Source organism: Artibeus jamaicensis, unplaced genomic scaffold, assembly GCF_021234435.1.
Source record: "Artibeus jamaicensis isolate MK-2021 breed Jamaican fruit bat unplaced genomic scaffold, CSHL_Jam_final scaffold_3307, whole genome shotgun sequence".
Classification (NCBI taxonomy): Eukaryota; Metazoa; Chordata; class Mammalia; order Chiroptera; family Phyllostomidae; genus Artibeus; species Artibeus jamaicensis.
The window spans coordinates 2776871-2790223 of NW_026522040.1; the positions used below are offsets into that span (position 1 = coordinate 2776871).

The window sequence follows — 13353 nt, forward strand, 5'->3', positions numbered from 1 at the left end:
GTAGGCCATGGAGACAGGAAGCTCTTGCTGGGAACCGATGGGCTGCCTGTGAGCAGAAACCTAAGGAGAAACTGTCATTGTGTTACACGTTTTGCCTATTTGTCCATTCTGAGCTCAGCTCTGTGTCTGTCAGTAGTGGTCCCAACGCTATTCATTTCCACCAGCCCCGCTACTCCCTTGGAGCTGACACTTCTGGGGGCAGGTGAGGGCTGTACCATAGAGGTTTGTCTTCATGCGGCGGTGGCGGCGGCAGCAGCTACCACTTGGGTGGAGATGAAGAGAGGACAAACACATTCCAAACTGTGCAGATGGCCAATGCTTTTAGGTCACTGACAAAAATTCACGGTCTGGGTTTGCAAGGCTTCTAACTTTCAGGCCCCTGAATTCCCTACTCGGTGTAGTGACCGCCTTGTCCACCAGATGGCAGGAGCACCTCGCGTCTACATGCAGGGTTCTCAAAGTGTGGTCCTGGACCAGCAGCATCAGCTTCCTGTGGGAACTAACTAGAAGTGCAAATTCTGGACTCCCACCCCTGATCTGCCGCCTCTGAAACTCTGGGGTTGGGGCATAGCCACCTGTGTTTTAACAGCCCCACCCTCACACGCCAGGTGATCCTGATGCAAGATGAGACTGGTCTCCGTGAGCTCATCAGCAGCACAAAGAGAAAAATCTGCTGTGCCTCACAGAGAGGAGATTCTCAAATACTCGATGAGTTAACAAAACAAGCCCCAAAAGACTGAAGCCTGCTCTGCAGAGGAAAGCTCCACTTGCAACTGCAAACTCTTAAGTGGCACATCTCTGTCCCCTTCCCTAGCGCTAGCATCATTGAAGGCCCCTCCACGCTCGGGAATTCCACAGCCAATCCATAAAACCAACCTTGGAGGGGTGGGGTATGGGGAGAGCTCCTGCCAGTCACACTGAAAAGCCTTTGTGAGGCTTTAAATAATCCTGGAGAGGGGACAGGGCACCACAGATGAAGCAGGACAGGCCATGGGCTGATAGCTGTTGAACCTGACTCTTCATGACACCAGTCTCCCTACTTGTTCCCAGGCTTGTAGTTGTGCATAATAATGTTTTATAAAACCAGGGGGTAAAAGTCTTTCAAAACAGTAAAGTTTTGGCCTGGCTGGTGTGTCTCAGCTGGTTGGAGCAACGTTCCACAGCTGAAAGGTTGCAGTTTGATCCCCGGTCCAGGTGCAGACGGGAGGTAAAAGACCCGTGTCTCTCTCTCTCTCTCTCACTGATATTGCTCTTTCTCCCTTCCCCTTTCCCCTTCTCCGTCTCTAAAAAGCAGTGAAAAAAATGTCCTCCAGTGAGGATAAAAAATAAAAACAGTAAAATTGTAAGAAAAATGATGCTAGAATATTTCTTAGTCATTGGAATGAAAGTGGATTTTAATCATTGCAGTCACATGATGTAAAAAAAATTAAAATGAGCCAGAGAAGACCATATCAGTAAAATTTAATTGTTGTAAAAAAAAAAAAGACAAACTAAAGAGAGTAGAAAGACTATCTGTGAAGGAAGCAGGGCAGAAATAAAGATTTGCTTCCTTTCTTAGAAGTCCAAGAAAAGAAATTGTACACTTTAACTTCAAATAAGATCAGAAAATTAGAAACAAGGATTAAGCTTTCAAGAAAATGTAACTGATTTTATCAAATGTGAACGAGGTGTCACAACAAATAGATTATCTAGAACTCCAAATGTCCAAGTTGAGAGTTTAAACAATCAACTAAATATAGAGAGACAGCAAAAAATAGAGGAAAAAATTAATTGTGAATCCTAGTGCTCAGAATGAGGACAGAGGTGCCTGGCCAGGATTAAAACGCTGATGCAAATGTGGCAGTTCCCCAGGGCAGCGCACCCCCCCCCCCATCTGTCTCTTGCTTCAATAGTGTTTGGAGGGAACAGACCCAGGGACGCTCCCCTTTCCAGGTGAGACCACCCTCCGACCTCTTCCAGGCACCACCTTCGGAACCACCTCAGCCATCCTCGGCCTCCAAGCCCAGCTAATACTGTGTTTTGACTGTAACTCCTTGTTGCTGAATAACCATGTGCTCCACCCAGGTGGAGGCTGCCGCCAACCGCCCGGCCAGCCTGCATCTGCGGGCCACCCACACCTACCTCTCTCTGCGCTTCTATTTTCACCGGGACCTTGGAGCTCTGTGGGCCGTGGGGGAGAAGCGCCAGGGTGCTGAGTGTCTCTTAAAGATGCGAAACCAGCACGGTAGCTGCATTCTCTCCCGGAATGTGCTGAAGCCATCCCAAGGTGAGTGGGGTAAAACTCAGGACACCATGGAAGCCGCCCTGGTCCTGGAGAAGAACGCGGACCCGCCCCTTCCGGACCTACGGGCCCTGGGCTCTGCCCGCACAGAACCTCAGCTCTGAGACTTCCTGCAGAACCACGTCCCGGAGGAGCAGGTAAAGCAAATCAAGAAGATGGGCAACACCTGGCTCAGCTCTGCAGCTGGCTGGCCCGCAGGCTGGGTGAGTGTCTCTCCCAAAGGCGCCCCTCAAGCATGACCAGGAGCCTTTGCAGCCCTGAGGCTGCTGAGGGGCCCCTCTGCATTTCCCTGGAATCTGGCTCCTGCCTGAGCCTCTCCCTGAAAGCTGTAGGCATCCTTTGGGCCGTCCTGGAGCCTTCTCCCACCCACGGAGCCACATGGAAACTAACGCTTTCTGCAGAAATCAGAAACGGTTCACAACATAAAATCCAACAAACGCTGAAGCCAAGGCAAAATAAATGAAAAATCCATTAGAGGAAAAAAATAAAAATGAATTCAGCTATGCTGAATAACCTCAGAGAGGGAAAGAAAGGGGAATCACCAAATATTCAGGAAGCAGGAGAGAAGCAGTGGTCCATCTCCTAAAAGGGAAAAGCGAGCGTCCCAGCTGGTACACTCAACCGTCTCGAGGGGCTGCATGCGTGGTGACCCGACTCTTTCCACTGTCATCAGCCATGGGAGCCTTGTTTATACGGAAAGCATTGATGTGATATGTAAACTGAGCCACAGCAGCGTCTGTATCAAGTTCAACCACATTACACACTGCAAAGCGTAAAATGTTAAATGATTCTGTGATCTATCAATTGACTAGAGTGACGATTACACACCTGCAATTTTATTTACCGAGAGATCCAACTTCTGCAGGTGGACGTATCCACAGAGGATGCTGATGTCGCTTAAGTCCAGGCCCTGCAAAAATAAAAGGTGAAAGACTTTAACAGTGTTGTAAGCAGGTTAGCACGCAGCTCTCACAGCATCTAGAAATAGCACGAGACCAGAGAAATCCAAAATTTCCTTCATAAAATGGAGTAGAAGTGAGGGGGCAAAAGTGGAAGCCTACTCCTACTAGGACCTCAAAACAGACTCTGTACCTCATTAAAAATGCATTTCTCTGAAGAAAATAATAGCTTGGAAAATTAGTGTTGTTAGTGAGAACAAATACAACATGGAAAGGCAAATTAAAGCAATGTCATGAAGCCCTTTAGAGTAGAGAGTGGTTTTTTTTTTTATTAAAAAACATGCAATAGCAATAAAGCCAAAGCCTTGATTTGGTTGAAGAAAAAGCAAAATCTCAGAATGCAAATGACATGTTAAAGGGAGTTCACACCGAATCAGGAGATCATTAACACCACCCACATTTTCACGGGGACCATTTTTAAATCTGTCCCACAATAATCTTATCCAATCAAACAACCTGAGAGCTGCCCGACCCCCCACAGATGACTCCCAATTTAGGGACCAGGAATATGAGGTCCAGAGAGGCGTGTGAATAGCCTAGAATCTCAGAGCAGGTTAGCGATAGAGAAGCAGATCCAAGTCTCCTGATCTTTTTGAACATTCTTTCCATGGCGTGTTGCTTCAAGTGAATTTCCACAGGGGCTGGAGGGGCATTTGGTCCCTAGGAGCAGAGACTCACAGCACTGCTTTATGTTGCGATATCAAAGGCAGGAAAAGCCCACCACTGAAGTGTCATTATAGGCAAGTTCTCAAATGTAACAATAACAGCATCGCAAAAAGGCCACTAGCACCGTCATAAATAAAAAGTCACTGAAAACCTACTACATACAAGGCATTGTGCTTGGCATGATGAAGAATATAGCAATGGAATAGAGCCATATTGCACCCTTGAGAAAATTATGATTCCAGTTGGAGAGAAGCTACACACACAAGTAATAAAAGAAAGTAAAAAAATAACATGTAACGTAACTAAGACGTAAGGGGGTGGGGGAACCACTAAACCAGGCCACCCTCCAAAAGTGTATTCAGTAACAGGTTATGAAAGCCAAGTAATTCAATGTGTAATATCTCAAATGTAAGAAGGTCAGTGGCAAAGTAAGTTAAGCTCCAGTCCATGTAGCTGAAATAAGATTTAAAGAATTGCTTTTTTTGGTAGATCAATTTAAGGCATAGCACTGCATACACAAGTAGAATATTTATCGAAAGCCTCTTGTGTGGGATGTATTGGCTGCTGGAGTTACCTTCCATTCCAAAGCCCAGCACGGTGCAATGCACGGGGTGCCCTCTGTACGCTATTGCCTGACTGGCGGAGTTGTCCATAAAACGTTATAGAGTGAAAACAGCAAAAGATTAGAGCCTTAATATGCCGATCTCAAGGGACAGGCCGTGAAACCAGCGTGGGTGAAAAAAGCTTAACATTTTTTGGATCATTTGCTAGTTCAAATGCAAGACAGAACAGCCTGACTATGAATTTTACACACTTGAGCCATACTGGTGTTATAGCAGAAATTTCTGTGTGCTTTTTTTTTTTTTTTTGGCCTATCTGCATTGACTCTGTAAACTCCACGAATACTTAATGCTGTGCAACAGAAGAAAGCAAAAAGAGTTATTTCACTAGGGCTATAGAAAAGGAAAATGGGAAAGATGCTGGGGTAAGTCTGAGGATTCTGCTTTTATGATAAAATTGGAGCCAAGATTCTGTGCTACGCTATGACTAGTATTGAATTCCTGCAAATTGATGAATAACAATACGTTTTTTCATCAATAATTGGCATCTTTAAGAAGGTGAGAGATAGCTCGAAGCTACTTATTTCTCGACTTACTTAGGGGGAAAAAGTCAATACCAAGCCCTTTGTTCCTGTGGATTCAGATACAAATTTTAGTCCTGGTACTGATCAGAGAGAAAATTCGTAAGGAGTTTTTGATTCGTTTTACAGAATCAAATTCAACCTTCGGGAAAGAAGGCATTGCTTGCTATAAAATAGACTACTTAAGATGAAAGAAATCGACTGTGAAGGGAATGGAAACAAAGGAATTTGAGGCCCTGATTATTGGACTAGCCAGGGCTCTTTGATGTCTAATATTTACAGAAATAATTCTTATCACGAGTCTCCATCCAGTGCAAGACTCTGAGATCAGGGGCACACAAGAGCGATGTGCCCCCGAAAAAGAGGGACGTGGTCCATCCAATGTCAAGGCATAGCCAGACAGCGGCGATCTTGTCATACTCACCGATAACGTTAGATCCAGGTAGACCTGCTCGGTCCCGGAACCTGAGCGCCCCAACCGGGACAGCGCCTCGGCCACCATCTCCTCTCTCAGCACCCCATCAAATTCCTGCTGCAAAAGAAACCAGGAAAGGCGGACAAAGAGGACTTCGTTACGAAAGCATCAAGGCATCTCGGCAGATCCGGCACTTACTTAGGACATTGCATATCCATGCGCTGAGCCCTCCAGAATGAACACATACAGATGATGTAGGACGGAATCAGTAACTATCAAATCAGTGTCTTTACTGCCACTAACATGCAGGTGGTGACTGGCAGGTGTTCCAAGTGGAATGAACAGAGCAGCAGGTGCATCGATCTTGGCAATGGCAAATGGGGTGTGTCTCCTTTCCCACACTGTGCCAAGAGCTCTCAGTGGGTCAGCTTGCGGAGCCCTCCTGACCACCCTTGGGCGGGCCCACTTGGCTCCACTGTGCAGGTGAGGAAGGCTCACTGAGGTCGATTTGCCCGAAACCACAGAGCTAGTAAGTGACAGAGCCAACCTAGGAGCCCAAGCCTGCCCGGCCCCAGGGCAATTCTAACCACTGCCCTTGACTGCTTGCCCACGCCTTGCAGGCTGGTTACATCAAATCAAGGCCGTTACTTCTCTGACTCGGGTATTCTTGCAGAAGAAAACAGGTCCTCAGTTAGCTTCCTAGTGGCCAATGTCGCTGGCTTCATACAAGTTACAAGAATTATTATAAAGATAATACGCATTTCCATAAAGAGGCTGGCCCTTGGTCTGCAGACATTTAGGGACCAGGGGTGGCCTGACAATGTTCTTTCCTCAGAAATGACAGAAATGAGAGGTAACGGGTGGGTCAGCACTAGGTTTGTGCCACCTGCAACTCCGTGATGACCAGCATGGTGACAGGAACATGGGCTCCAGGACACAAAACGCAGAAATCCCCTCAGTCACGCCAGTCTAAGCAAGACCAGCATGCGGACCATGATGGCAAATATCTCTTCCAGGTTCTCTATTAATTCAGGAAACAACGCTGCCGCTCCAGCTGCCAGTGCTAAGGACGTAAGAACAACACGTAGGCTTGTGCTGTCGTAAGGAGTCTCTCTCCCCCCAGATCTGCACGGGACCGGGACGCAGGGGCGGGTCACACAGGCTGCGGGCCTGGGCGGGCGGCTCTGACCCCTGGATCTGCCCCTGTGGACACAGGACTCTGGGCAGGTAAGTCCTTTCTGAGCCTCACAGTCTTCACCCACGGGGTCCAGCACAAATAACACCCCTTCTTTATTCCAAAACCTTGTATTACAAAATCATAAGCATGCAACTGTGTAACATGACAATATCACATTCAGGCATACCATATGGCATTTTAGGTGCAATGTTCGAATGAAAACTGTAAATTATTACACCCATATATTACCCTGCCAACCACACTCACCCAGGCCTTACTTCTGCCAGACCCTGTGTAAATAACAAATATTATTTCCTTCTCTTAATGTTTTGGGGAGAGTGAAAAAAATTCTCCTATGTGGAACTCTTAACACCATGGCTAGAAAATGGTAAATGCTCCCAATAAATGACAGTTGTTTACTAATTGAAATTCCACATCTTAATGTTTCATTCATCCATACCAATCAACCTATTCAGAGCATGGGGGAGAGAGATTTACTTTTGTAAATAAAGTTCCAATTTCTTACAAAAGGCCTGAAAACAGATAGAGCCAGGATGTTACCTTCCATCCAAAACGTCCCACTGACGCACTTCTGAAGTTTGCCTGACCCGGCCCTTCCATTTCCTGGAGAAGAGAGGTCCTGGTCCCCTTCCTAACATCAGGTGGCTGACTGCTCCTCAGCACGGCCATTGATACAAAGACCGGCCACACTGCGCACATTCTCCCAGAGCCCCAAGGTGAGATGCCCATGCAGCCCCGCCCCCTTCCTTTGAGGTTCCTGCCATTCGTCAGAGCCTCGCCTTTCCCATTGGCTCTTTGGTGATTTTCAGCCCATTTATGCCCTGTCTCTACACTGGTTGGCTTCAGGGTCCCCGGGGATGGCCATTCACTATCCCTACTACTCGAGCACACACACTTACACGTGATTCTGTATTTTCTTAACCTCAGACACCTTAAAATTGATCTCCACCCAACTTGCGCCACTCACTCCCACAGCCGGGCCCTGGACCAACCTGGCGATCACGCTGAGCTGCCCCGCCCTGGCACTCGCGAACCCCGCACTCCATTCCTCTCTCATCCCACAAGGGCCTATGTCTCATCCTCTCCGCTACCTATGGAACTTGTTCCTGGACCACGACAGCACCTCCAGTCTGTCCATCCTCCCCTTCCTCAGAGCCCACTGGTCCCCTCCTGATTGTACTTCTTCCCCTGCTGAGCATCCCACGAGCAATTTCAGTGTCTCTACTCCCAAGTCTCTGATTCCTTGTCCCCTGACTGCAACTGCCACAGGCACACACACCTGAATCAAGTTCACAAGCAAGCACTGTGCAGGAACTGAGTCATGTTTCTCACATGCCAGCCAAGGCCACAAGCAATTTCAGGACGAGTTTGATAAATATTACAATAGAGCTAAGCAGGGTGCTTTGACTAGGAATAGGGCATCCTTTTTGTCCATTCTACGGAGGTGCAGGAGCATAGCCAAGGCTTCCTTGGGGAGAGAGAGCAATTCAGTTGAGATCCGAAGTTGCAAGTTATTCTGGAAAAGGGGCCGAAAGGGCAGAGAAGAGAGCCACGAAGGCTAATGCAGGCAACAGGAGAAACACATACAGAATCTCAAAGGTGAAGGTGAGCGTGGCCCCTGGGGGGATGTCACAAAGAGTTCAAACTCGCTGACGCATAGAGGGGAGGTGGGATTCAGTGCCTAGTACGCACAGGTGGATGCATGAATGCACCCACTCTCCTGCTGAGCGGCCGCGTGGGCCGCGAAAGGCCCCTGACCCCGTGATCTGCTGCTACTCCAAAGTCAGCTGGCAGCTGGGCCTCGGTGCTCTTAGTCTCCCGTTATTCATCAGTGGCCTTTTGACTCCTCACCTTGCCCGGTCAGCTCTCCATTGCTCTCTTCAAATATGTGTCCCCACCCCTCTGTCCTCACTCTCAGCACATGCTCTGCTTTTCTACTTCGGAAGCAAAGCGGAAACGGTCAGACACTCACCCCCGCAGCGCTCTGCACCTGCCCCGAGGCTTCCCACTTGGGTCTCAGAGCCGGCTCCTTCTCTGCACTCAGGGCCCCACTTCCTCCGCTTCTTCGGTCCTCGCTCACGGACCGTCAGTTTTACCCTCTTTGGCCTGTGATTTCAACCAGTCGCTGTCCAGCTAAACAAGCTGTGAGACTCTTCCGTCCTGAGGGGCCCCTCCCTTCAGCCCTGTGTGTTCCATCATCGATAACTATCGTGTCCATGAACACCCAAGCTCCTCCAGAGTTGCTTTTTTTATCTTTGGGTTTCCTTTCTTTACCTCCAATTCTCTCTTCGACTCACTACAGTTAGGCTTCTGCCTTCGCCACATCACAAAATCACGTGGGCCTAGGTCCCCAACGACCCTCGGGTAGGCAGAGCTAAGAAGCACGTTTTAGGCCTCTTCCCTTTTCACAAACCGGCAGCGAAGCCATTCCCACAAGCCAGGCTCCTCCTTGCCCTGGCGTCCCTACCGTACGGCTCTTCCTGTGCTTCCTTCCCTGGGCCCTCCTCGTCGGCCGGCTACTTCAAGACCTGTGCCCCGGGGTCCAGCGTTGGCCTGCTCTCCTCTTCTCTTCCTGGCTGACCGCGCAGCCGCCAATGCTGATGATTCCCAGGTCTTCTAACTCTGAGACCGTCCCCCGGATTTCTCACTGTGGTTAGCAGCCACGGTGTCCCCTCCAGGCCGCGCCGTGGACCTGGCAGTCAGCCCAGACCTGTACTATTCAATTAGTCACTGTCCCACCTCAAACATTTCACTTGTTTTCATCTGTAGCTGCCTTTCCGTTTCCACTTCCACTGCCTTAATCCGGACTCAGCCTCTGCTCCGTGGCTATTCCTCGAGTTTTCCCACTGGCCTCCCGGCTTCTGGTCTAACACCCCACTCGGCCACCAGAGGCCCAAGCCCAGAGTCCGCACAACGGCACCGAGCCCTCCACAGCCTGGCCCCCCTCAGTGCCTTTTCTGCCATCAGTCTGCTCACACACACGCACCCCCCAGACAAGGGGCCAACTTTCCTTACAGCTTCCAGGGTCGCTGCACCTGTACATGGCCATGTGTGTAATACTTCATATAAGGAGCAGCTACGATTTATTCACATTCGTACCTCGCCTTGGGAGGGGCCACCACATATGGCCTCAGTCACGTTCTTACCATTTCCTACCTATCACTGCTGTTGCTATGATGCAGTACTGAACGTCTGTAATTCTTTGAGAGCCTACTCTACACCAGACACTCTACTAAGATCTTCAACACAGTTTCTTATTATATTTGATGTTTATTCCTATCTAATGAGTAGGTGTTACCCACATTAGTTACTGGCAAAGAGTAGTTTTCATGCATCAGACACATATAATGGGCCCAGACGCTTCTGTGCCTCAGACATCAGAGAGCTTCCTACATAGCAATCATTTGAGGAACGTTTGTTCACTGCCGGCTAAATTAATGAAATCGCTTGATGGGCTGGAGTTAGCAGATGAAACCATGAAAGTTCTTATTTATATTGGTAAACAGTATAGCCCTGGCTGGTGTAGCTCAGTGGTTTGAGCACAGGTTGTGAACCAAAGGGTCCTTAATTCGATTCCCAGTCAGGTACATGCCTGGGTTATGGGTCAAGTTCCCAGTAGGGGGCGCATGAGAGGCAACTAGACACTGATGTTTCTCTCCCTCTCTCTTTCCCTTTCCCTCTCTCTAAAAATAGATGAATAAAATCTTTAAAAAACAATATAGATAATATATTATAGTAAGTATTTTACATATAAAATCTCATTAATATTCACAACTCTCCTATGTGATAGGTATTATGATGATTCACACATAGCAGAGGAGACGTAGACAGGTAAAGAAATGTGCTTGAAATCTCACGGCTAATGAAAGGCTTTGCATGAACCTATGGCAGTACTTTGGCTCTCTGGTCTGCACTACCTCCCTTAAGTTCATAAGGTCTTTTAGAGGTTTGAGTGTAATTGCATGACAAGCACTTGGTAATCACTATGACCATTGTGGCATTATAAATCTTAATTAGGCAAACACATGGCAAATGAATCACTGAATACAAAAGTCCAAATGTTTCCTTTTCAACTTTATAGTTTATTCAGTATTTTAAAACTTATGAGATGCTATAGAAAGCTAAGTTAGAATGTGCAAACACAAAATAAATATTAATACTTAGAATGTAGGTAGGAGAACTAACAAACTCTTCCCACATACATCCTATAAGCCAAAAAGGAAAAACCAGTTCAAGCTATCACCCTCTACGGTTTGTTTGTTAATGGCATACTGAAGACAGATTAACAATGATACTAATGAACCCCAGAACGTAAGAGCATGTGTTAATGAGAATGATAAAGTGAACTGGTGATTCCTTTGTGAATTCCTCTGGGGTGGATGCTGGTGGAAACCATACAAACATCTTGAAACTGTAAATACACTGCTACGGTTTTGCAACAGTTACCGTTAAGGGTTGTGAAATAAGTCACAAGATGAAAAAATAAGAATAATTTCCTATAATCCACTTTAAGCAAAACTAATGCATAACTAGCCCTTGTCAAAGGAGGCAGAAGAAGAAGGGAGACAAATTGGAGGTGGAAAAAATGGGCCAAATGTGGAAAGTGAACGAAAGGACATTGCAGAAGGAGGGTAAAGTGTAAGTGGTTCATGGTATAATCTGGGTAACAGAAGATAATGCAAGTTACTGAGAGGAGAATAACAAGAAGTAGCCTCATAAGAAAAAGAGCTTGTGAAAGAGAATGGCCTTACAAAGAGAAATATGCTTGGCTTGAAGGAAGAAAGGTGGCTGGGGAAAGGTGCAACGTTGCAAAGAACGCCACGAGAGTATCACAGAATGGGGACCTTGGAAACATTCTATTTCTCTGCATCCTATCTACTTCTGAAAAGAATTTCAGGCAATTTATATTCCAAGGAAGAGGAAAGGGGAGGGAAGAACCTATCTAAAGAAAAACTATTGAAATATAGAAAAAATAGTGCTTTTGAGTTTCCCGGCAGCAGAAGAGGAAAAAACCTCACCATTTATTGAAAAGAAGCAAATCAATTTGTTTTTGAAAAAAAACAAATGATGTATTAGGAGGCAAGAGAAGGAAGTGATGTGATGAGAATTAGAAAGGGGCAGAAGACAGGTAATGGGCTAAGGAGGAAGAAGTGTGATGATATGTGTAAGAAAGAAGTGGGTTTGGGTTGTGGTTAGGAGAGGTATTGCATTAACGCAGAAGACAGGGCCACCACCCTGGGCAACGTGAATGGGAGCATTGGGAACATTCTGTGCACCCTAAAATACTCCCACAGTGAGCTGTGTGTGTGTGTGTGTGTGTGTGTCCTGATAATGTATCATATACCCTTGGCACATGTAATATATTAAACTCCTAAGTCAGTGTTTGAAGAAACCCTTCTCAAATGATTTGAAAACAGTAAAATGTTTCCCTGCAGCGAAGAGGATGAAGGGGATGTCAAAGACGAGCTGTACCTGTTCACAATATGGTCAAGGTATAATTCTGACAGTTGAAGCCGTAAGTGCCATATCGATAGACTCGATAGACTGATTTTTCCCACAATTTGACTGCTGCATAATGGGACTCTGAAGAAACCAAATGTGCTACTGAAAAATAAAGGAGACACCTAGAAATATTTCAACAAGGGGTGAGGAAAAGGGGTAACAGAAATGGGAAGAAAACCAGGGGGAGCCTTGAGGCGGTCGGGATGAGGCACCGGTGGAGGCGAAAGCCCAAGGAATGGGCTAAGTCACGGGCTAATGAGGGTGCATTGGGAGGCTGCGGCTGAAGTAGCAGGGCCCCACGGCTGGGGAGGGGAAAAGAGCCAGGGGGTAAAGGGTCGGGGTGGGGGAAGCACACCTCCAAATTCAGCATCTCGGACTCTGAGGACTCCTCGGATTCCACGTCGCCCCCTTCCTCGAGCTCGTCTTCCTTGTTGTCCTCGTATCCCTCTAGGTCTGTCTCTGACTCCTGACACCGGTGAATGAGCTCCTGGAGCAGGTAGGAGGAGGAGTCTCTGTAAGTAATTTTCGGTCTCTGCCCCATGGGAAATGAAGACCAGGGTTGTCTTTCTAAGCGCGACAGTAGATACTGGGCTCCACTTCGTGAACTGCTCGAGGTTCTCTGGAGAGAGCTAAACTTCGGCCACTGGGGATCACTCCCGGAGGTCGCCATCTTGTTTACCTGCGTTGCCCAGGAGACTGACAACCGGGGATGGAGGATCCGCAAAGGATTCTGGGGGTTGTAGTCTTCGCCTCTCCACAAGTCTTTCAGCCGACGCCAGCATTTGCACACGACTTTCACTTTGTTTTTGTCCACATCTTTTATTGGTTTGCTTTTGATTTTTTTTCTCTCTCTTTAGTCCATTCAGTCTCTGGCTTTGTTTCTTTTGCTTGTCTTTCTCGTTTCCGCCTGTTTCCCCTCCTGCATCCATTTTCTTTGTCCATAGCTGTTTTCTTCGTACCTCGAAGGCCCCTGTTGGAGGTGTCTTCATTCCATTGGGAGAATCACCATGAGCCCCCATCCTGTTTCATTCACCAGGGATCTTTTCGCATAGTTTTACTCTGGAAGATGTACATCTGTTAGATGTCTATGCAGAGCGTGCTGTTAGGAGATCAGGGCATGCATAAATGAACTAAAAAGCATGGCTCCTGACCTTGTGGTTTAATTGCAGAAAATAAAGAGAAACTACCGGA

At 47.3% G+C, this 13353-nt stretch overlaps 1 protein-coding gene across 1 annotated transcript in view; it reads right to left on the bottom strand.

Annotated features, from left to right (window-relative positions):
• Positions 1 to 12832, bottom strand: part of LRGUK (leucine rich repeats and guanylate kinase domain containing) — a 99775-nt gene extending 86943 nt beyond the window's left edge. The window contains exons 1-3 of the mRNA XM_053657098.1: positions 12518 to 12832; positions 5472 to 5579; positions 3110 to 3191 (exon numbers count right to left, since the gene is read on the bottom strand). Of these exons, the coding sequence (XP_053513073.1) occupies positions 3110 to 3191; positions 5472 to 5579; positions 12518 to 12832 (505 nt within the window). The remainder of the gene's footprint in view (positions 1 to 3109; positions 3192 to 5471; positions 5580 to 12517) is intronic.
• Positions 12833 to 13353: the final 521 nt, after the last annotated feature.